Source organism: Gouania willdenowi, chromosome 14, assembly GCF_900634775.1.
Source record: "Gouania willdenowi chromosome 14, fGouWil2.1, whole genome shotgun sequence".
NCBI lineage: Eukaryota > Metazoa > Chordata > Actinopteri > Blenniiformes > Gobiesocidae > Gouania > Gouania willdenowi.
Genome location: NC_041057.1, coordinates 14,728,689 through 14,751,451, shown reverse-complemented (window position 1 = coordinate 14,751,451; position 22,763 = coordinate 14,728,689). Strand labels below are relative to the sequence as shown.

At 39.2% G+C, this 22,763-nt stretch overlaps 1 protein-coding gene across 3 annotated transcripts in view; it reads left to right on the top strand.

Annotated features, from left to right (window-relative positions):
* Nucleotides 1-22,763, top strand: part of mcama (melanoma cell adhesion molecule a) — a 76,808-nt gene that overhangs the window by 36,752 nt on the left and 17,293 nt on the right. For all 3 annotated transcript variants that reach the window (XM_028467497.1, XM_028467495.1, XM_028467496.1), the window contains exons 3-15: nt 4,300-4,430; nt 4,988-5,216; nt 5,358-5,428; nt 6,748-6,835; nt 7,063-7,242; nt 10,439-10,566; nt 11,844-11,988; nt 12,212-12,327; nt 15,963-16,104; nt 16,991-17,121; nt 18,443-18,584; nt 20,267-20,302; nt 21,918-22,047. In XM_028467497.1, the coding sequence (XP_028323298.1) occupies nt 4,300-4,430; nt 4,988-5,216; nt 5,358-5,428; nt 6,748-6,835; nt 7,063-7,242; nt 10,439-10,566; nt 11,844-11,988; nt 12,212-12,327; nt 15,963-16,104; nt 16,991-17,121; nt 18,443-18,584; nt 20,267-20,302; nt 21,918-22,047 (1,669 nt within the window). The remainder of the gene's footprint in view (nt 1-4,299; nt 4,431-4,987; nt 5,217-5,357; nt 5,429-6,747; nt 6,836-7,062; nt 7,243-10,438; nt 10,567-11,843; nt 11,989-12,211; nt 12,328-15,962; nt 16,105-16,990; nt 17,122-18,442; nt 18,585-20,266; nt 20,303-21,917; nt 22,048-22,763) is intronic.

Here is a 22,763-nt window from a genome sequence, read left to right as displayed (position 1 = left end):
ATGCCCAAAAATGGCTGGCACTGAGGGGGGTAGAAATTCTGAAAATGGCTGGCACTGAGTGAGTTAAGCTTTCCATTGTTCTTCTTTTGAATTCATGGATCTTTACAGTAAAACATAAACATTTTGGGTTTATTGGAGAGTCCGACATTACCTGCTAGAGTGAATGAGTGAGTTCTGTACTGTGACCTTGTGACAGACTGATGTGCTGTCCAGGCTGTTCATCGTCTTATTTCCAATGTGAAGTGGGAAAAACGTCAAACTATCCTTCACAACAATTCTCCATAGGGCATTGCAAGTATACAAGATAAATGTATTATTAATGTTATCTGTATTAGTTGTTGTATACCATCTTCCTTGGAAATTATTTCACAAAAAAAGGAAAGGAATGGAAAGGAAAAAGGAAAAAAAAGAAGGAAAAAAAAAAGGAAATTATTCTACAAACACTGTATATGTTGAGTAGGAATGTGCGATATTTTATCGTTTATGATTTATCGTCAAAAAACTTTCTCACCGGTAAGAATATGACGATATAAACGATGAATTCCCATGTTGGAAATTAGTGAGGGCCATGGGCCGTTTGTCCCTCAGTTTAGCCAAGAATGCCCCCAAAAAACTGTGTTCCACGGGCCAAAACTGCCCGTTTGTCGTCAACAACTTATTATTCTCTGGAGCAGAACGCTGTTTACGGAAGCTCTGCACGGTGTGCACTGCCACCGCTACCTGAAGCTGCCGTGCGATACATCACGGACCGCTACTTGGTTAAAACTAGACAACCATCCAACAAAGGGAACCGATTCAAGTTCCTCCGTCAGATCCACCCAAAGTTCCACAAACACGGGTACAGAGATGAACCCGCAGCAACGATTATGAACTGGAAATTCAACTAAAACTAACTATGCTAAGCTAACTCACCGACACACAGACTGGGCTAAGAGCTAACGCTAACCACTCCATATAAGGGATAGTAAAAAGTACATGTCTTACTGTCATAAAGCCACAGAGATTCACCGATTTGTTTATGGTCAGATTTAACACTTGTATGGAAGGATAAAAGCATTATCATTATCAAATATGAAATAAACAAGATTCATAAGCAGTAAAAACTATTGGCGTTATTTGTGCTTTTCATGTGCTTTTTTTTTTTTTTTAAATAATTTTATTTCAAGTGAGGAAATAAATTAATTACATACAATAACAGTAATAATGATCCACATGCACAAATATATTCCATAAAATATCAGCTCATGAACTCTTTGAGTCAGCAGCTATTGTAGCCTTTTTAAATGTGTCTAATGTTGATGTATTCAAATGTATTTGTTTGTATGGAACCTGTTTACACTAAGTTCTGAATTTTTTTTAATAGTTTTTATTTATCGTGATTTTTATCGTTATCGTGATGAATACCAGAAATTATTGGGACAATTTTTTTTTGTCAATATCGCCCATCCCTAATGACCCAGAAAATATAAATTCATTGATAAGAGGGACTTTTCAGCTGTATTTTTGAAGTTGCAGTAAGACTCATTCGTTTCATGAACATAAATGGTCAAAATTGGTAAAGTGGAACACAGAAGTAAACAAAGCTGTTCAACGTGTTGCTTGTTTTGAGTAAACCTTTGTAAAGTTTATATTCACTCATACACAGTTTACTCTATGTTCAGACACACACACTGAGCCAGAAAATCAACAGAGGCCAAGGAGGGGGGTAGTGCTAGCTTTAAATACTATATGTAGTATTATCCTTTAATGTGTCAACCTCTGAAAATACAATATGTAGTTTCATGTATTTAAAAACTGGTCAAACATAATGTACAACCTAATATTATATTTGCATTCTGCAAATTATATATTTGGTGGACCTAAGCATAATGGGTTTTGTCAAATATCGTGGACTATTAATCCACCTGTTGCATGAATTTTTCCTGCTACCTAATGTGGACTTAGATTTAGTGACTGCTCATCTGAGGTCTGGTCTGTCCTCAGGCCAAATCCTGTCAACACATTCAAATAATATTCTGGACCCATGTGTCTTTTCTTTCCTTTATGAATTGGCTCGATATCATCCAGACGCAGACAGCACATGCACTCCCATGGGCCGCAGGCGTCTGGGTCCACAGATCACGGGTCGTGTGTGCTTACGCCATAGTCCGTGCCACGTAAAGTCACAACAGGAGCAGATAAGAGAGGCCCCAGGTTTGCTTTGGGAGCCAAATCCCTAGCAACCCCCCAGCGCTAATCGGATTAGCTGAAAAGTTAGCAGCACGACCCCGACGAGATGCAGCATTTTTTACACTGACTCATCTGACATGTTTTGACTTTACAGTCACCCTAATCTGCTCATTGTCTCAAACCCGTTTCACATCAGCATCGTCACAGTAAACAAGAACTTCAGTACGTGATGAACTGCTTCCAACCCCTGCTGTGTGTGTGTGTGTGCGTGTGTGTGTGCGTGTGCCTGTGTGCGTGGGTGCCTGTGTGTGGGTGCCTGCGTGCGTGTGTGTGTCTCAAATCAATGGTTGGCTGACTACAGGCTTAGGCAGAGGTGGGAGGAACCCAGGGGCAAATTTTTTTTATTGTGAATCGAGTGGTGGTGGTGTAGAAGGGGAAGGAAGACAACACGATGGTGAATGGGGGCAGCAGGGTGGCACCTAGAGTCTTAAATCTCCTTTCACGCTTGGTCTGTCTCCTCTGAAGTTTAAAACACATTTGAAGACAGTGAGGTGTTTTTTTTTTGTACTGGAAAAGCTTACAGTTTTCTGTGGTGGCGGTAATTAGTCTTCCAGTGTTGTCTATATGAACACAGTGAAATGGGACATGGTCCACATGGATGGCCATAGATGGACTTTAATTAGTATTCAATGAAATACTCATTCTGTTCCCAGAGGTAATTATAACCATTGAATGTGTACTTTTTACTTCATGTTTATTTTGGAGCTGAAGTTAAATCATATTTCAGGTTTGACTTTATGACCTATGGGTTTCACACTCTTCATAGTTGGTATAACTGTCTCAGGACTGCTTTTTGGTTCCTCCTAAACCAGATATAAAATTCATCTGTGTTCACTGTCCTCTGCACTTGTCCGTCTTGCACTTGTAGTTAATTATTCCTCTAGCCTCTTCCCAGGCAGAGCATACATAATGCAATGGGCTTTTTTATTGTTATAGCTTAAATTAACTTAAATGATGATAGAAACAGCTGCAAAAGAAAAAAAACAATACTACAATTGACTACACAAACAGTTGTCAGCAAACACTGGAATTTTCAATAAGCTGTATAACGTTACCACTGCACGCTCGAGTGAGACCTTGTGGCGCTTGTGGGGGGCAGCTTTGTTGGGCAGACTTTTCTAAAAGCGTCGGTCAGGGTCCAAATGTAATGACGTAATGACATTCGTTTACGTTGCTGCACTCCAAAATATCCCACAATGTTGCGGCGTTAACTCATTAAAGTGGAGCACTGAAAAATAAAACTATATTATTGGGTTAGAAAGCTGAGAAAAGTTATTTTCATACAGGATATATCTACAACTCGTGAATATGCACGCATGCACCCACTCATGACCACCTGTGTAATATTATAAATGTCTTCTTCAGTTTAAACTGCTCTGTCTCGTTTATTGAAAGCTACGTCACCTGTCAGTCTTTGCTTACAATCTCTTTCACAGTTCAGTCTTCTGTCCTCCCCCAATGATCAGTCTGAATATATTTAAAACAAGCAAACAAACAGACTCATTATATATTTGAAGGGGTTAGATTGCAGTGAGTTACCCATTTATGAATGAATACATTTCCCACCCATTCCTTATAGTAAGAGTAGTAAAATATCTGCTTGTTCGTCAAGATTAAAGTCATAACTGAGATGTGAAGAGGTGTCTGTTTTCTTTTGTCGCTGTGTGCCTGAACCACTATAGACCAGCCAAAATCCTGCATTGCTGAAAAAAGCTCTTGGCTCTGTGAATCATCAGCCCAGTGTCAAACTGGCTAGCCTCGACTGGGCTGCATTCCCTCATGGTGCCAGGGGAATTGGAGCTCCAGCCAAAATGTGGTTTTGTGGTTAGACAGAAGGGAGCTGAAAATGATGCCATGTGCTTGGCAAGCTTTGTTCTGCTTACATGGCAGCCAACATCCTGGTTAGCCTGGGAATTTATTAAACACAATAAATTGATTACTAGTTTAGGTTAAAGGGTTAAAATATGACACTAAAATGAGGCAGTGCAGGGTTTGATAAGGGGCTAAACTGGATGATTGTTGTACACACTCAGAACATGGAGTTGATTTATGTGACTGTGATTTATTCAGGTTGGGCCAAGGTGGACTTGACAATGCATGACGGTGTGGAGGCTTACCTTGGTGACTCGGCTGAGATCCACTGTCAGTACAACTTTACTAATGCAGAGAAGCCCCCGTCTTTCATTCTGCAGTGGTTCGTGGTGAGTACAGCTGCAATAACACCCGAGAACTGACAGAAATCAGCCATGGATGAAGCCTCGCCTCAAATCTGTGAAACCTGAACATTTGAAGATACAAAAATAAGTCAATGTCAGAACAATCGTTAGTTTAAAGAGTTTGAAAAACTATTTTTATAAAGACAAATTATGTGGTAATGACTCAGAATTATTGATAGTGAGTACATTTTTAATAAAACCAATTCGGTCTGTCGGACCTTTGCTCAATATCACAACCTCCAGCACTCCTACAAACATCTTCAGGATTCATTGGCAAAGAGGGGATTTTCTCTGGTGTGAAATGATTAAAGGAGCTTCTGTGGCAGGTTGTGAACAGCCATATACTATATTTTAAGGTTTAGTGTCTTACCTAGGAACACCACGCTGGTTTTTAATTGTTTAATTCCTATATTGATTTCTACTTCTGCTCAGTCTTTGTTCCAATAAATATAAACTGTCATTGAAAAGCTGAAGTGAGGATTTAATGACTGATGAATATCTGAACTGCTGCATTTTAAACCTCACTGTGTTTTCTCTCGTAGAGAGTCGTAGGAAATGGCTCACGGATGCGGATCTACTACGGTGACGTCAGTCAGCAGATGGTCGATAACCACACAGACTTCAGCGGCCGAATCGAGGTGACTTTGGACCTGCAGGGAAGTCGGCTTCTCATCCAGGACGTCCAGCTCTCTGATGAGAGGGAGTTCTTCTGCCAGGTGAACGGACTGAAGGCTGGGAGTGCAGAGGGACGGACACACCTCAGAGTGTTTGGTAAGAAATTTCAGCCTAGGCCCTTGCGTTAAGGGGTTTAGTAATGCTCATTATTATAAATGGGTATAAAATGTCTGTCTTTATGTTTCTCTAATATTTGTCCCGAGGAGTTACTGACTTTAGTTACTTCTCATTCTTCAGCTCCTCCAGAGGCTCCGGTGATCGAAAGTGTTCTTTCTGGAATATCTGTGACTAATGAGCTACCTTCAAAGGTCAGGACACTTCAGGACAATTGTTTGTATTAACATGTTGGGACTGTTAGCCCTTTGTCAAACAACTGACGAATAGTGTACTAGTGTACATTTTGATTTATGCAGTTTCTTGATTAAATTTACCCTTATTGGTAATATAGTCATCTCAATACGAGTTATTGTCTAATTAGTCGAAATATAGAGCAATCACTTTATAACGTTTTATAGATTTTCATGAAGTTCCTGGAGCTTTTGCAGCGTTATAAGGTTACACTCACTGCTCCGTTATTGCGCTGCATAGCGCGTTTGTGAACAAGCCTATTGAGTCACTGGTTTTCTTCCAGGTAAAAGGGTGACGGTTGCTCAGATGGTGGAGGGGTCATCTTCTGATCATGAGGTCCAGGGTTTGATCCCAAGGCTCAGCCTATCTCTGTGTCAAAGTGCCTTTGGGCAATGAACCATAGATTATCCCAATGGTAGAATAGCACCTTCCATGGCAGCTCTGTCCCATCGGTGTGTGAATGTGCTGATATTGTTAAGTGCTTTGGGACTACTTTGGTAGTGGTATTTAAAATGTCCATTATGATCTAAAACTGCTGGGAGTGCAATGTAAACAACAGCTGACTCCGGGTTCCTGATACAATTCAGGTTTTTTTTTTTTTACTGTTTCGACAGTTTAGAATTGAAAACATTTTACTCAAAATTCAATGAAAAACATACTGGTAAAAAAACAATAAATGATAATATTTTCTGTAACAACAATGATGTATGCCAAGCTATGTGTGACATCATTAAGCCAATACTGATCCCAAGCTCAGATGATACTGTATGTAGTATAGTGTGTATATATGGTAAATGGACTTAATTTATATAGCGCTTTATCCCTACACTGAAGTAGTCTCAAAGCACTTTCACACTCACATTCACACACCAATGGGACTGAGCTGCCATGCCAGGCGCTAGACTACCATTGGGAGCAACTTAGGGTTCAGTGTCTTGCCCAAGGACACTTCGACACAGACAGGTATAGACTGGGATTGAACCCCCAACCTCTCAATCAGAAAATGTTGCTCGGATTATAAAGAACCTTTGTCTCTTGTTGTTGCCATTTAATATAAATGTGAATCGACTAGAGCTGAGTTTGCTTTAGATTTTGTCATCGTGCCATTGTTTGCCTTTAATCCAAGTTTGAATTAACATCTATCAGTTGTTAGTTTGGATAAAATTAACACTTTCTAAAGCCTATTGTTAGTTTTTTTACATTGTCGTTGTCTGACAGCAGAAACTGTGGACTGGCCTATAAAAGTGATATTTATTAATCCATGTGACTCTGTATTCAGATTGCATCGTGTGAGGCTCGAAATGGTTACCCAAAACCCAACATCACATGGTACAGGAACAGCTTGCCGCTCACATCTGAACCAGGACGTGAGTACGATCATTGGATGATCTTGTGTTTTAAGGCTCACGTACATTATGTTCTATCTCTTTGCATCTCTACCGACTCCTGTCATTTGTCGTCCATGTTTGGTTCCCTCTCGAGTGGCAGGACATACAATATATGTTTCACCATGTTTGCTCTGAGTGCTGCTACAATATGCTCATTGGCTCTTCTTGGTCTTCTGACACGTTGCTGTATGCTTTCGCTCTTCCAGATGTGAACTTGTTGATCCTGGTCACCAAGGAGTCCAGTGGTTTCTTCTCCGTGCAGAGCACGTTGGAGTACAAACTGGTGAAAGAGGACAAGGATGCACTTTTCACCTGCGAGGTCAGCTTCTTCGTGCCGGGAGCCATCCGCACCATGGAGTCCCACAGTATCAACGTTACCGTTCACTGTGAGTTCACACTGTTACTGCAGTTACCTGTGACTGAGCTCTGATTGAGCTGTGGGCGCTAATGGAGGTCAATTGTTGACAATTAGTTCCTCTGGATGGAACAATTACCTTAAATGTGTGTTGTATCCTTCTTTTTTCCTTTTTGAAAAAAATATGGCAATTTTTTTTTTTAGTCTGGTGTACATGATAGACATTAAAGTTGGGTAATCATTTTTCTTCCAGTATGTGCACGCCTCAGTCTGCTACTCAGTTGGAAGTGATTCACCAGCTGATTTTCACAGCAAGAAATGCAATTTTATCAACTATAATATCAACATACTGCACTTTGCACCCACATTGTGTTTAAGATGTTGTAAGTCTCATTACTGAGCACAAAGGCTCCATTTTTCATGATCTAAAGCACAGCTCTTTGCATTCAGTGCCTGCTTGCTCAAATTATCTTTTTTGCTCCTTGCACTATTGCAGACATTTTCCTAAAAATCAGGCGTGGTGTAGAGGTTTTGTAGCACAATCCAGTTGGAAGACGTGGGGAACACCATTCACTACCATAGGGGTTAAAAAACAGTTTTGCTTTTAACATCTCTGCTGTATTAGTTGGAGGAGGACCTTATAAAGACTGTTTGTCACTTTCTTTATTTCATTTATTTATTTTATTTTTTAAACAAATCGCAATGCAAACACAAGATCTGCAGCATCTTTGTTGAAATCTTATTTGCGTTACGTGAACACCTTTGTCTCAAAAAATAAATAAAAATAAAAATGTAGCCAAGGTACATCTTTTCATCGAAAACAATCTCAAGGCACACCACCAACCAAAAATGTAAAAAATGTAATTTTGTAGCCCATATTAACAATATACAGACATTCTTATCAAAGTGTCTTGAATAGCAATCAAATAAACTGTGAAGAAAAACCCCTGTAAATGAACCTTCAGGAAAGAAATAAAATATAGATTCTACTTTATTGAGCTGTAAAAATTAATTAGAGACGATTAGTTCAGGTTGAGATGATTACATGGATACAGTTTAGAATGGGTTTCTATCGTTTGTGTACAGATGTGTTGTATACATCCTCTTGTCTAATTGGATGCATCTTCTGTGAGTGAGATTTGTTTTCAGTGGGCTGTAACAGATGCTAAAGTGGTCAAACTTGCTCACCACCAGTGGAATATTCATGAGACACCCACATTAACCACAGCAGCCGGCACTTCCCGTGGGAGGGCTGCAAATGATAACTTTGTAAAATATGAGGAAAAACAACAGCACTCGCCGGAGGTGGAAGGTCCAGGTTGTTTGCAAAGACATTTTTGGCTCACTTCAGCACATTTTCTGACCCTCACTGGAGGCGAGCATGCAGTGCAACACCTTCAGAAGCTCTGGAAGAGCCTTTTAAACTCAAGATTTAAATTGAATGTCTACATTCCTGAAGCCACCCAAGTGCAGTTTAATGCTTGCTTTACACGTGCTGAGGACATTGGGCTCCAATGCCATAAATACGTCTATGCAAGTGCTGTTTACAGTACATCCACCCACATCCTGCTGGATACCAACTGTAATCTATCTGTCCTTACTATTCTGACACATCCTTGAAGTTTACACTGTCAGAGGATCAGGTGACCTGGTAACTAATTAGTTTATGAATAAACATTTGTAAGACTGAGGCAGTCACAATGAACTCGGAATTGTTACACCAACCCTCAGTGAATCATTAAGTTCAAAAAGATTGTTTAATTTACAAACACAATTCTTCTTGCCTCACAATGACTAGAGTATATAGCAGGGGTGTCCAAGTCTGGTCCCAGAGAGCCTCTGTCCTGCTTGTTTTAGATGTCTCCCTGCTTCAATAACAAGCTAGCCTTTACAATCTGCTATGAATGTTCCTGGCGCTTTAGGTTATTGTACTGGTGGTTGTCTTTAGTTGTTCATTCCACAGACATCATGTGACAGCTTACCAGACAATGAGGTGGTCGTTTCGACTGCAGTGGGAATTGCTGCTCTGTGTGGATGCATTTTGGTTTTTTGTCTTTTCACTGAAGAATTGTAACATTCAACCTAAAATCAGGTTGAGGCTCAACTCGCCTTTGCAATTATTTTCAGTCATTTCACATCAGACTGTGACTTATTTTCTTAATGCCAGCAGGAGAAGACCAGGACGATCCAGCTATGGTTTCCTGCAAATGACTGTGTTGGGCCTCAGCTGGCTGCACTTTTGTTTATCGTATTAAAATTATAATTTTGGTGATTCTTTTTACTGATGATGTTGGCTCAGGGAGGGAATTATATTCAATATTTCCTTCAGACTTGGGTATTGTTTGGTGTAGGCTGGTGTGTAATTTTCGAGGACATTGATATGCAGACAAGAGAATGTTTGGTCCTTGCATGGTTTTCATGATGATTTACTAATCAATATTTTTTTATGACTATGTACGTTTGTTTGACAGTCAAGAAAATATCTATGATTGGGAAACCATTTGTATTACATTTACAGTACATTACAATACATTTACATTACATTACATTTGTATTGCAGATACAGAGCTTGACTGTTGGATGGACAATGAAGTCTAGGCGTTTCTCGCTTTTTATTTTCTTGCTGAGAATGAGGCTTAACATAACTTCCATCTGCATCTTTAAATTTTTTTAGCGGCTCTTGGGATTTGTCCAACAGCACAACGAGTGAGGAAGAAACTTAGGAAACTGAAACAGGACTACATAAAAATAAAAACCAGAACAACACAAGCAGTCAGTCTTCAACTTACATCATCTTCCAAGCCGACCATGGAGTGGCCGTTTATTCATTTATTGATTCATTCATGTATTGTTTATTAGTAATGGTGGGATGAAGCTTCAATATTAGTGGATTTCTCTTGCTGCTGTTTCTTATGTCACTGTGACTGTTAAAGATACTAAGGTCAAAGCAGTAACCTTCTACCTGTGAGGCTCTGTGCACTCTGTCATCACGTTCATAAATATGGCTACACACTAACACAAATGTTATGTTAATATGTATGTTGATGTGTTTTTTTCATCCAAAGCTCATAAACTACACCCCTGCCTCCTTTATTCATTGCTGTTTGAGTAATTTTGTGGGAGCCCGCAGGAGGTTGTCGTGTCATCTGTTGGAGAATGGACCTGTAATGTGACTTTAACTGCTTTTTGAATAAGCCTTACATCTGTAATGCTGTGTGTGTGTCCAGACCCCACCACTATGGTGGAGCTGTGGAAGGAGTCGCCCCAGGGCCTGGTCAAAGAGGGGGACACCGTGGAGCTGCGTTGTCAAGGCGACGGCAACCCCCCACCGCCCTTCATTTTCACCAGAGAACAAGTAAGAATGGAGCTCCTTTTCTCCTCCCAGACAGAAAGAGTGACACACGGGAGACACGCAGGGAATGTTTTTGATATGCAGAGCGGACATGAGTGTGCATGAGGACTCTGTAGGACTCTGTCAGTTTTGACCCTACGGATCCAGTCTGGGGTGTGAGAGCGGAGGCCACACTGACGGGGCTAAAGGACCGCACTCATTCCCATGTCAGACACACAATCATTGTGCAAACACACAATAAAGAAACTCAGCTGAAGGCTGATTAACATCTCCTAACTGGGCTATCAGATCTATTCAGTCAGTGGTTTCTAACTATGACACTGGAGAGTTTTCTCCTTGTAAATAGTCTTGGAACATAAACTTTGTGTATCCTCCTGTTAACTTTGACTGTACTTGTTCCTAATGGGATTCATATAGTAAGTCCTGGCCTTTTTAATGTGGTGTGATCTATTAGGATGGGATGATTAGAATAGGCCCCCTTTTTTTTTTTTTAAAGGCGAGACAAAATATATAATATAGCTAAAAATCTAAGTGTTGGGATATAGATGTTTTTTTTTTTTCTTTTTTTTTAACCAATGGTATATTTTTATTAAAATATGAATATGTCAGGTATTGAAATCTGGTGTCAGAGTAAAGGTAAACTTTTTTGAGAAAGATAAAAGCCTTTTTAGCATGTCATTCATTAAAGATATAAGAATGATTCAATAGGGTTAGCTAAGCGATAACGAGCTTTCTTGCGCTTTGTTTAAATTCAACATTCTGCCCCAAAATGTATATTTTGTGGAGTGAAGAGTCACTTTTTTAGTGTTTTGTTCTAAGCTATTTTGTGTGTCTTAAATGTATTTCCTCCCTGGTTATCAGGATGGTATGGTAACACAAAAATGTGTATTTTAACATACATATTGTGTATTGTAACATTAAATAGGTTTCTTGTTGCATAAAATTTGTGTAATGTACGTTTTAATAATGAAGTAAATACTTCAAACTTGGTAAGCTGGTACGATTGCTCCTGAAGTTCGTGAGTGTTGTAATTGTTGATGGTTTCAGACACTTTTTGTGCCCGTTTCAAATGCTACAAAACACATTTTATATCATTTCAGGTTCTTTTTAAATTACAATACAATTTACAATACAAATTACAATTTTAAGTTTAAAAGAGAAGTAAATGAGACAACACCAAATTATGACAGGATTGAATAATGGATAAGATCTTCCTTTTTGGGTTCAGAGTCGTGACAACATTTATTGGGTTGCAGTTTAAACTAGATTGTTGTTTGCAGGAGCCTGATGTGGAGTTGGAGAGTAATGGTGACAGTTTGATTTTGTCATCGGTGTCTCGGATACACGGCGGCATCTACCAGTGTCGCCCCCTGAGCTCTGCAGTACCTGCCGAGGTTAAAGGAGAAGTGCAGCTCAATGTGCATTGTGAGTAGCAGTAATGCACATTCAGCATTCACACACTGTTAAGTCTTGTTCAAAGACTTGTGAACAAGAAGAAATAAAATTTGGCAAAAGAGATGGATTCAGGAATAGCCAAAGCAGAAAATAGGAAATTAGACATTTATAAAAACTCTTCTGGGGATTATTGGACAGTTTTATTGGTGAAAAAGCTTGGTAATAATAAAAACTTGTTTCTTGTTTTTGTCAGACTTGGATCCAGCTGTTGTGATGCCCAAAGACTCAGAAGAGGTGCTCAAAGGAGAAGATCTGACTGCAGCGTGCAACGCTCTGTCCTCCCTCAAAACCTCCACTGTGTGGTACAAAGTAAGAACCCTGCAAACTCAACTTTATACACAGCTTGGAACATTGAGGTTGAAAACTTCTAAAACTTTAAATGATGAAGTGACTGAAAGCATTTTTGGAAATCTCTAAAGCCACTCATGATTATCTGTGTCCTGGAAATCTGTCCAGAATCTGCATCCACTTCGTTCAAAACCACAAGTTCACTCAAAGTGTTGAGTAAATCAATCTGAGACTTCTCCGCCTGAACATTAAATCTGTAATTTGGAAAAGGAAACATTAATTCTATGTCATGAGTTGAAGATGTTGTCGAAGCAGAGGTGAATAATGTGCAAAGTGTAAAAAGTTTTATTATTGCATGTGGGGAGTGAAGGAGTGAAGGCCAGGCCAGCTTCTGTTATCACCTTCTCTGATAATAATGTGTCAGTAGATGCAGTGAATCATAGATTAAAATGTTGATTTGCTGTTACTGTCGCAGCTGAGCAGTCGCCATTCTGCAGCATGAAGGCTTCCCTGTCTCCCCCTCACCAGGAAGGCCACAGAAATACTCTCCAACTTTTTAACTGGGAGCTACTTTCCCATGTTTTCATATGCGGAATTTCTCAGTCAAACATAACCAATGCTTCTACATAAAACGGGTAAAAGGGTAGCAAACTGGCCTTTCTCCACTCACTAAAAAGTCTTTTGTAGGTCAACCAGGAAATTTCTCTTGGCAACAAAACTAAACTTTACTAAGAGTTTGTTGACATTTGCTGTAAAGAAAACGCAGAGAAAAGCAATGCAAAAATGTAATCAAAGAGTAAAATTGAAGAAAGAAGATGGTACTAATGCAAATCACTGCCCCATCACATCTGGTCAAAAATGGCTTCTCCCCTTTGGTTGTATTATAAGGAATCTAATTGTTCAGAAAAGTACTTTAAAGGTTCTAAATGTAATTTAGAAACAAGATCATTTTAGCTGTTAGACTTCTATCTGTTCTTTTTTTTTTTGAGATGACTTCAGCGACTTCAGAGAAGACATAGAGAGGAAATCTGAACTTTACTTCTTTTTAGGATTAGCCGAGTAGTTACCAGGTTGATGGTTTATAATGGCTTGCCCATGTCCGGTCCTGGAGACCCCCTGTTTTAGATGCACTGCTGGTCCACTTGGACTACGTGTTTTCCACTGCACCATGTACGTTGGGGCAAAAAAGTATTTAGTCAGCCACCAATTGAACAAGTTCTCCCACTTAAAAAGATGAGGACTGTAATTTTCATCATAGGTATACCTCAATTATGAGAGACAAAATGAGGGAAAAAAAATCCCAGAAAATCACATAGTAGGATTTTTAATGAAATTAATTGCAAATGATGGTGGAAAATAAGTATTTGGTCAATCACAAATGTTCATTTCAATACTTTGTAATAGGGATGTAATGATTCACTCAACTCCCGATACGATTCGATTCACGATACTGGATTCACGATACGATTCTCTCACGATTTATTTTACAAAATGGGACTGTAGACAAATGATGATTGAAAAATATTCCTTTATTTTTTGGGGAAAAAAAATTAGAAAATACTTTACTATTTTCCTTTTATTTTTCATTGTCAAAAGGATCCCTTGATAATCTATTCAAAACAATGCAATTTAATTAAAAATAAATCTTGAATGTAGAAAGGAAAGGAATAATACATATGAAGAAGAAGCCTATTAATTTAATTTCTTGTTCTATAGTAAACAATGCAAAACTGCATAATAGTTCTTTTTCTTTTTGAAAGTGCAACTAAAAATGTATTTTGTGCCTTAACAATTGGACTTTAAAAAAAACCAGTCTGCACTGTATTTACGTCAGATATTTGTTTGAACCAGCAGAGGGCGCTGGTAACCCAGTGGTCGGTTGGGATGCAGCTATTCTGTGCAGTGAAGAAAAGATGTTATGCTAGCAGACAGAGCTAATAGAAAAACTTGACTTTTACAGACATTCACGTAATATTACAGATATTCTTTCAGTGCTAAAGGGGTAAGGAATCATTTATGAACATGTTTAAGAGAAGAAGGCGGCCAAAAAGAAAGTAGTAGCAGATTCCGCCCGCCGCCTCAGCATTTGGACAAGAGCAGGATAAATATATAGCGCCTTCTGCTGTTTAAAAAAAGTACTGCGATTCAATTTTCAGAAAATCGATATGAAACGTGATACCTATGAATTGATTTTTAACAGCCTTACGATTAATCGTTACATCCCTACTTTGTAATGTACCCTTTGTTGACAATGACAGAGGTCAAACGTTTTCTGTAAGTCTTCACAAGGTTTTCACACACTATTGCTGGTATTTTGGCCCATTCCTCCATGCAGATCTCCTCTAGAGCAGTGATGTTTTGGGGCTGTCGCTGGGCAACACAGACTTTAGACTCCCCCCAAATATTTTCTATGGGGTTGAGATCTGGAGACTGGCTAGGCCACTCCAGGACCTTGAAATGCTTTTTACGAAGCCACTTATTCATTGCCCGGTTGGTGTGTTTGGGATCATTGTCATGCTGAAAGACCCAGCCACATTTCATCTTCAATGCTCTTGCTGATGGAAGGAGGTTTTCACTCAAAATCTCACGATACATGGCCCCATTCATTCTTTTCTTTACACGGATCAGTCGTCCTGGTCCCTTTGCAGAGAAACAGCCCCAAAGCATGATGTTACCACCCCTATGCTTTACAGTAGGTATGGTGTTCTTTCTCCTCCAAACACGATGATTTGAGTTTTTACCAAAAAGTTCTATTTTGGTTTCATCTGACCATATGACATTAGCCCAATCCTCTTCTGGATCATCCTAATGCTCTCTAGCAAACCTCAGACGAGCTCGGGCATGTATTGGCTTAAGCAGGGGGACACGTAGTGTGTTACTGATGGTAGCCTTTGTTACTTTGGTCCAAGCTCTCTGCAGGTCATTCACTAGGTTCCCCGTATGGTTCTGGGATTTTTGCTCACCGTTCTTGTGGTCATTTTGACCCCACGGGGTGAGATCTTGCGTGGAGCCCCAGTTCAAGGGAGATTATCAGTGGTCTTGTATGTATTTTATTTTCTAATAATTGCTCCCACAGTTGATTTCTTCACATCAAGCTGCTTACCTATTGCAGATTTAGTCTTCCCAGCCTGGTGCAGGTCTACAATTTTGTTTCTGGTGTCCTTTTACAGCTCTTTGGTCTTGGCCATAGTGGAGTTTGTGGACAGGTGTCTTTTATACTGATAATGAGCGGAGGACAGAGAAGCCTCTTAAAGAAAAAGTTACAGGTCTGTGAGAGCCAGAAATCTTGCTTGTTTGTAGGTGACCAAATACTTGTTTTACAGAGGGATTTACCAATTAATTCATTAAAAATCCTACAATGTGATTTTCTGGATATTTTTTTTCTCATTTTGTCTCGTCTCACTTTGTCATAGTTGAGGTATACCTATGATGAAAATTACAGGCCTCTCTCATCTTTTTAAGTGGGAGTACTTGCACAATTGGTGGCTGACTATATTCTTTTTCCTCCCACTGTACCTAGGGCTGACTGGGCAGCAACCTAACACCTGCAATATAAGAGAGATGATAGTGGATAATTAGAATAAATCTGTGTTTGCACCAGTAGTTAATCTCTGTCCTTATTGTTGTGTGACTGTGGTTTCTGTGAACTCCTGCAGGAGGGGAGACTGGTTGGTCATGGAAACACGCTACACCTTCGGGATGCCTCCTACGAAACGAGTGGAGAGTACATCTGTGAGGTGACCGTTCCCTCCATGCCCGCCCTGCACACAAGCGGCTCCGTGCACATCATCGTTGTAGGTCAGTGTCTGAACTATTTGTAAGAAAATCAGCTGGTATAGGTTTAAAAACTTATTTTGGTGAGCAGAGGAGGACAGCACCGGCAGCCTGAAGAAAAGATGAATGAGTGTGAATACAAGCTCGTCCCCAATACATATATGTTTTTATATGTATAAGTGGCAACTTTTTTTTATTGTATTGAAGGTCGGGCTTATTTTATTTTTATTCGTTCTGCAGCACCCTCTTGTGAGTAACATGTGAACTTGTTGTAAAGTGTTACATAAGGTACTCTAGAAATGCATTCAGAATAAAAACAATGTTATTGACCGTAACCTTGCCTACTACTAACAGATGTTTATGGCACATTGTTTTAACATTTTTTTGCTGTCCTGGATGTTACAGGTATCAGAAATTAAATTCCACAGTCAAAATTTACATTTACATTGTCATTTCCCTTTGGCAAAAATAGCATGATGTTGTAAGACTGATGTGTGTGTTTGAATGTAGAATACTGGTAGTGGTCTGTGAGGCTCTTAAACACGCCACTACCTGTAAGGCTCTCATTTTATTGCTTCCAACACTGAGGGAGTCGACCTGAAGCAGCACCAGCTTCCGTTAAAGTTCTCCTCGTGCCTCGGCTGACACACAGAAACAGTACAGCTACTGTACAGTAGCAGAATATAATACCTGAGACTAATAATTGGCATGACGTATCCAAGCCTTTTTTACGTGGTACTTATAGCCAAGTGCACTTATTTGATGTTTTCTCCGTAAAACTGTGTAAGTTTCGTGTAAAGTGATTTATACCCCAGTGTGACATATAGTCCAAATATTGTCTATTTTTTTTTCAAATTTTCAAACTAGCAAATGATGCAGAGGCATAAAATGTGTTTGTGTGTGTGTGTAGGTGGTCCTCAGCTGGTTGGTGTGGAGCAGGAGGTTCACCTAGAGGAAGCCACAGGTGTGATAGTGAATCTGAGCTGTGAGGCTCAGGGTCACCCATTACCCAGCATCTCATGGAACATCGTCGGCACTCAGGTGACCCAAACACAGACCAGCCTGGACCTTGACAGGCTGGCTCAATCTTCTAGTTTTCTAGAAGATTGTAGAAGATTATTCTAGTTTAAATATTTCTAAACTATGTATTCATACATGTGGCTCTGTGACCAACAGGGTCTGTTATAGATATAGAAAGAGATTGTACAGTTTCGGTAAGTGACTTTTGCTCGAAATGGTCTGATTTGGACACCGTCTTACACAGGACTAATGGCACGTTCACACCAAAAGCTTCAAAAGCGCCGGGTGTACATACACAATATGTGGTGAACGCGCTTCCATGAGCGCCAAGGGATTCTGCTGCGCTTCCTGTACGGTGCGTTTTGAAGCATTTTGTGCGGCGGACGTTGTGAGATTTCAAGCTATTAATGCGTGTCCCGTGTTTCCAACGCGGCCAATGCTAGAGCTGGGATTGTTGAACTTTTGGCTGGAATCACGGCGCGTCGACCAATCAGGAGCTTTCTCTAACAGTGACGTAGTGACACATTTCATGACAGGACTGTAGGACCCGGATGATAACAGGAAGCCAACACAACTATGCTGTGCTCGCTCCGAACTGTATAACCCAGCGGAGTATTACTATCGAGACAGGAATAGAAAGGATCTTGCTTGGAGGAGGATTAGTGAGGAGGTCGGTGTCTTGGGTAAGTTATTTAAACTTTTCACTGGCAACAGAGAATCCCCTCCCCAAAACGCGTTCAACGTGCTCTCTTTCCAACTTGTTTGGTCGCTTGTCACCAAGCGTCTTTGACCCTCGGTGACGAGCGTCTGATTCAATGAGCACAAGCTAACTCGGGGCGTTTGGCGCGTTTTTGACGTCAAAAGCGTCTGGTGTGAACGCAGCATAACTCTACACAGCAACTAGCTACTGTACATTTACAAATAATTGAGGATTCAAATGTGGCATGGCAATGTCTAGTAGTTTTATTCACAACATTACAGTGACATGTTTGAATTTGTAGAAACACTGTAGAAGCTGGTTGCTGTGTGTGGTTAGTCCTGAGTAAGATGGTGGCTAAAGTGGAGCTATTTTTGCGGGGGTCATGTCCATTTTCCTACATTTCTATCTGATCTGAGCTGGGAAAGAGAACCCCACAATCCTGAACAGCAGGAATAGAAATGTCAAGCTCTTTCTAGTTTAGTTTGATTTCAAACAGAAAAATCCTGGCATTGTTTTAAGGAAAAAAGTGTAGATTCAACATTATTGTTCTCCAGTTTTATCACTCTTTCAGGTAATAGTTTTTTACAATTATGGCTGAAACGCCAAACAAAGTGAAAGTAAAGAACTATGTGTTTCTCACAGAATTGGTATGAAGTGTTGAACAAAGCCAATGAAGACATGATGCACAGCGTGGTGTCGGTCAAAGTCACGTCGGACTTCAGCGCCCTGTGCAATGCATCCAACGAGATGGGCAACGAAGTCAAGGCCTTCAGCATCAAAGCCAGTAAGAGACACATTCTCTCACTGACACAGCAGGACGTCTGGATTTCATTACATCAGCAACAACAGGACTCATTAGCAGAGCTGTGGTGTGATGAATGAAAACTAGTGTTTTTGATCTTACACATGGACCATTGACTTTTTTTAGTTATGGATTTAATGACCAAGATGAGACTGCTTTCCTACATCCGTAACATTAGGAACAGTCTTAGGTGATTGGATGTGAAGGGATTGCTGTATTTCTTTGGCCTGTACCGTTAGTTTATAGGATCTGTCAGTCAGTCTGACAGACTTACTGTTTGCGGGCTGTTCCCATTTTGCAGTTGAAAAAAACACATCAAAATAGTGCCGGGAAGTTGTGACCGGGTCATAGATTACTGAAGCTCATCTGTGTTAACTGAAATAAGAGTCTCTGCAGAGTTTCCATCTTGTGGGTCACTTGGTGATGCTTTTTAGGTTGTTTTTAATGTAACTCGAAGCACTTTTTTAACATCCACAGTTGTGATCTGTGAAGATCATCAGTGATGCAAAAATCAGATGAGCTTTTTAACCCAGATACAGACGTTGAAAGTCTGTCATCACTCTCTATTACAGTCCTAATCAAAGCCATAGCAGAAGCTTACATAATAACATCTCTCAGCCTCTACCATGTCATCATGTCTACTTTGTTTGGATACACTGCATTGTTTGGATACACTGCACACATTTAGGTCATTCAGGGAATAAGCTCACTCATATGTTTTTCATTAGATATCTGGAAGTGGCAGAAGCTGTGGATTTACAGTGAGCTGAAGGAATGTTTATAGTCTGTTTGTCTGTGTATTAGACAGTAGTTTGGCCTGAAGGGAACTCAGCTCTGTTAATAACTGCAGATTTTATTTATGACCTTGTCAACAATGAGGAAGCAAAGTGAAGTTAATCAGGAAAAATGCAAGAGTTTTAATTTGTTTTTAATTTAAGAAATGTTTTAGAACCCAATCAGTCTTATTTATGTCCTTTTAATAAATAGATCAAAAGGACAAAATATAGTAATTTAGGAAATACGAAGGAAATTAATTAATAAATGTCCCCAACCTATGATATGTAGTCAGGTAGCGTGGTTTGTTTATTTAGAAAATATTTTACATTTAGTCCTGATGTAATTGTAATGCATTTTGATTGAGAAGCTTTAGAAACTAGATTAGATGTAGAATAATTTTATGAGAATTATTAAAAAAAATCTGTATTGTGTACTGTAGAACTAACATATTATTTTTACGTGAGGAAACTTGTACCTCAGTTTCTGTCTTGAGGTATGGGAGATTCCTTTTCAAAATTAATTGATAAATAAAATCAAATGCCAATAAATTGATAATAATGAAAAAAAAAAAAAATCACAAATTTTTTAAGCTTTTAATAAATTGGTTAAAGAAAACCAACACTGTAAACTAAAGTAAAATATATCAAATTTATTGTAAAATATTGGTTATGAAAATATCAAAAAAATGTTAAAAAAACATTATTTCAAAGCGATGGCACATTCATTAGTTTAATCATCTTACAGACTACAGTGACCATGCAATTAATTGACTGTATAGTTTTAATTCTGATATTTGAGTAAAGTTTGTGTTAAGTTTTATCACGTTTCCACCCTTGAACACATTTTGCCCAGCAACCTTCTCTAAGTGTTGTTTTTCTCATTCACAGTTCCCAGGGTCACCTCAACCACTGATTTCTCACCTGGTAAGATCGCCATCTGACCGCCTCCTTTACAGATGCCTTCGTCCTCTGTCTTTATTTTCACACTTCTAGTTAAAGCTGGGTGGAAGAGGGCATGCATTATTTATCCCTTCTTCTCCATATTACGGTTTCTGTACTGGGCTGTCTTTGGGTTTCTGCTGTGTCTTTGGGATGGCCTCCAGGCGCTTTAAACATTCTGTTTGATATCATGTAAAAAAGTCGTTGCACCAGCAACTTCATACACGGCTACGTCTAAAACCAGACTCAGACCAAACAAGCTGCAGCAGGAGAATGTGTATTGGTTTATGCCTAAATGTTCTAAAGTAAACAGAAATAAGGTAAAATCCTTTGAAATTAGAGGCTGACAAAACTTGACAGCAAATGTTTCTATTACAAGATTTAAAAATAGAAAATTAAAATTTAGTTTGATCTACTAATATATAGGGCAGATTTATCTACTTTACTTGAAGTCATGAAGTGTTTTTTTAAACAGTATAGTTATACACCGTATACCAGACAAAAATAATAAATAGGCTTTGTTGGGTTAACTGATTGTTAAAGTCTTTATTTTTGGACACAGACAGGCCGCTTTTGAAAAGAAAAGCCTTTGAATCAACATAATTTTTTTAATCTAAATATGATAGGAGCTTACACTTGTTTTAAAAACCCCAAAATACAAACTAAACTAATTATTCTAAAAGCAACTGCTGCCCTTGTTAATACATCCTCTATCACACAGGAAGCTGTGCCCATTATTACATCTGCTGCTTTGCCTCTAGGAAAAGGTGGATAATTGATTAGATAATGTATTTTAATGTATATGACTCGCAAAAAGCATTAAAATGATAATGACACTTTTCAGTGATGAACAAATTCTGCCTCCTGCAGCAGTCGAGAGTTTAGCTCCTTTCTCTGTCCCACTCGTTTCCCCTTTCTTTGCACTTTGAATAAATAATGTGAATTTATTTAAGATAGATTCCTTTTTCAGTGCTGATGGTCACAGAAACAGAGAAATGTGATGCAGTAACTCCTGCTAATATAGACAATTTCACCCTCTGTCAGTTATTTGTTATGAATAAAGAAAATTACTTGGGTTAGTAAGCTACTTTGTGCTAGAATGGTCAAAATGTTGCAGTTACAGTAATTCTTTAAGCAAATTTCTTTCATGTCAACACGTCGTTCATTTATCTCTGAGCCTCATCACCTTGCCTGGGAAGTCGGGGCTTTCCATGCAAACCCCAAGCTATTTCCATCATAAAAATCCAGTTTCACTCACTGTTTTAGTGTATATGTTTCTATTGATGCTTATTTTGGGGTTAAATATGTACAAAAAAAGGTGAAGTGAAGGTGCATTATGCAATACATGCATTAAAGTACAAAATATGTAAATTTTTACAAAAATGTGCGCTTTGCCTTTTGTGCAATGCATAGCATTAACATGCAAAAACGTATTTGTGTGAAATATATCTGTTTGAATAACAGAAAATTATTTAGTGAAATTAAAAATTTGTTCTTTATTTAATTTGCCCAATTTGTAAATCCAGTGCTCGTGTGTTTCTAAAGACACAACAGGACCCGTTTGTGTGTGTGATGTGTCTCTGCCTCTGTCTTTCTGTAGTTGAGGGCAGTGGGGTGATCATCGTGGTGATCATTCTGTGTCTGCTGCTGCTGGCCTTCCTCGGCAGCATCCTCTACTTCCTGCACAAGAAGGGCAAAATTCCCTGTGGACGCTCTGGGAAGCAGGAAATGTGAGTAGTATTACCAACCTGCTTTGTGTGTATCTGTGTATGCGTGTGCAAAACTGGCAGATGGAGGAGGAAGGAACCACTGATTTAATGTTGGTGTTTATAAGGAAATTATACTGTTGATGGTCTTGTGGATCACACTGTATCTTCTCTGATTGGCTGAGTTGACTGATAATTGGTCTATAATGTGCCACCTTTCTCGTGGCAGAGACAGGCAAGTTTTATCACAGCGAGGGCTGCAGACAAATGTTCATGTGATCAGAGGGCCACATTTTAAAAATCCATGTCATCATTTAGAATAATGGCCAATCTGATCATCAATACATGAAAGAACATGTCTGTTTCTTTGCTTTGTGTATTTTTGTTGTTTTGTTTGTTGCCGATCTCATTTTGTGTTTTTATATTTTTTATATTTTTGCACTCTCTTTGGGGGGTGCACAAAAATGAAGGAGGGACACTCGAACACCTGCTCCAACACTCCTAGCTGAGTTGGAAAAGGTGTAAGTATGATATAAAAATCAAAAATTTAAAAAAATGTATGCTTTACTGCAGCCTCACCCCTGTTTTACGGGATTATATTTGAACTAGTTTTTAGGGTTTTACCTAAAAGTATATATACACAGTCAAACCTGAAATTATTCATACCCCTGGCATATTTAAAGTTACTTTTATTCAACCAGCAAGTTTTATATTGATTGCAAATGACACAGGTGTCTCCC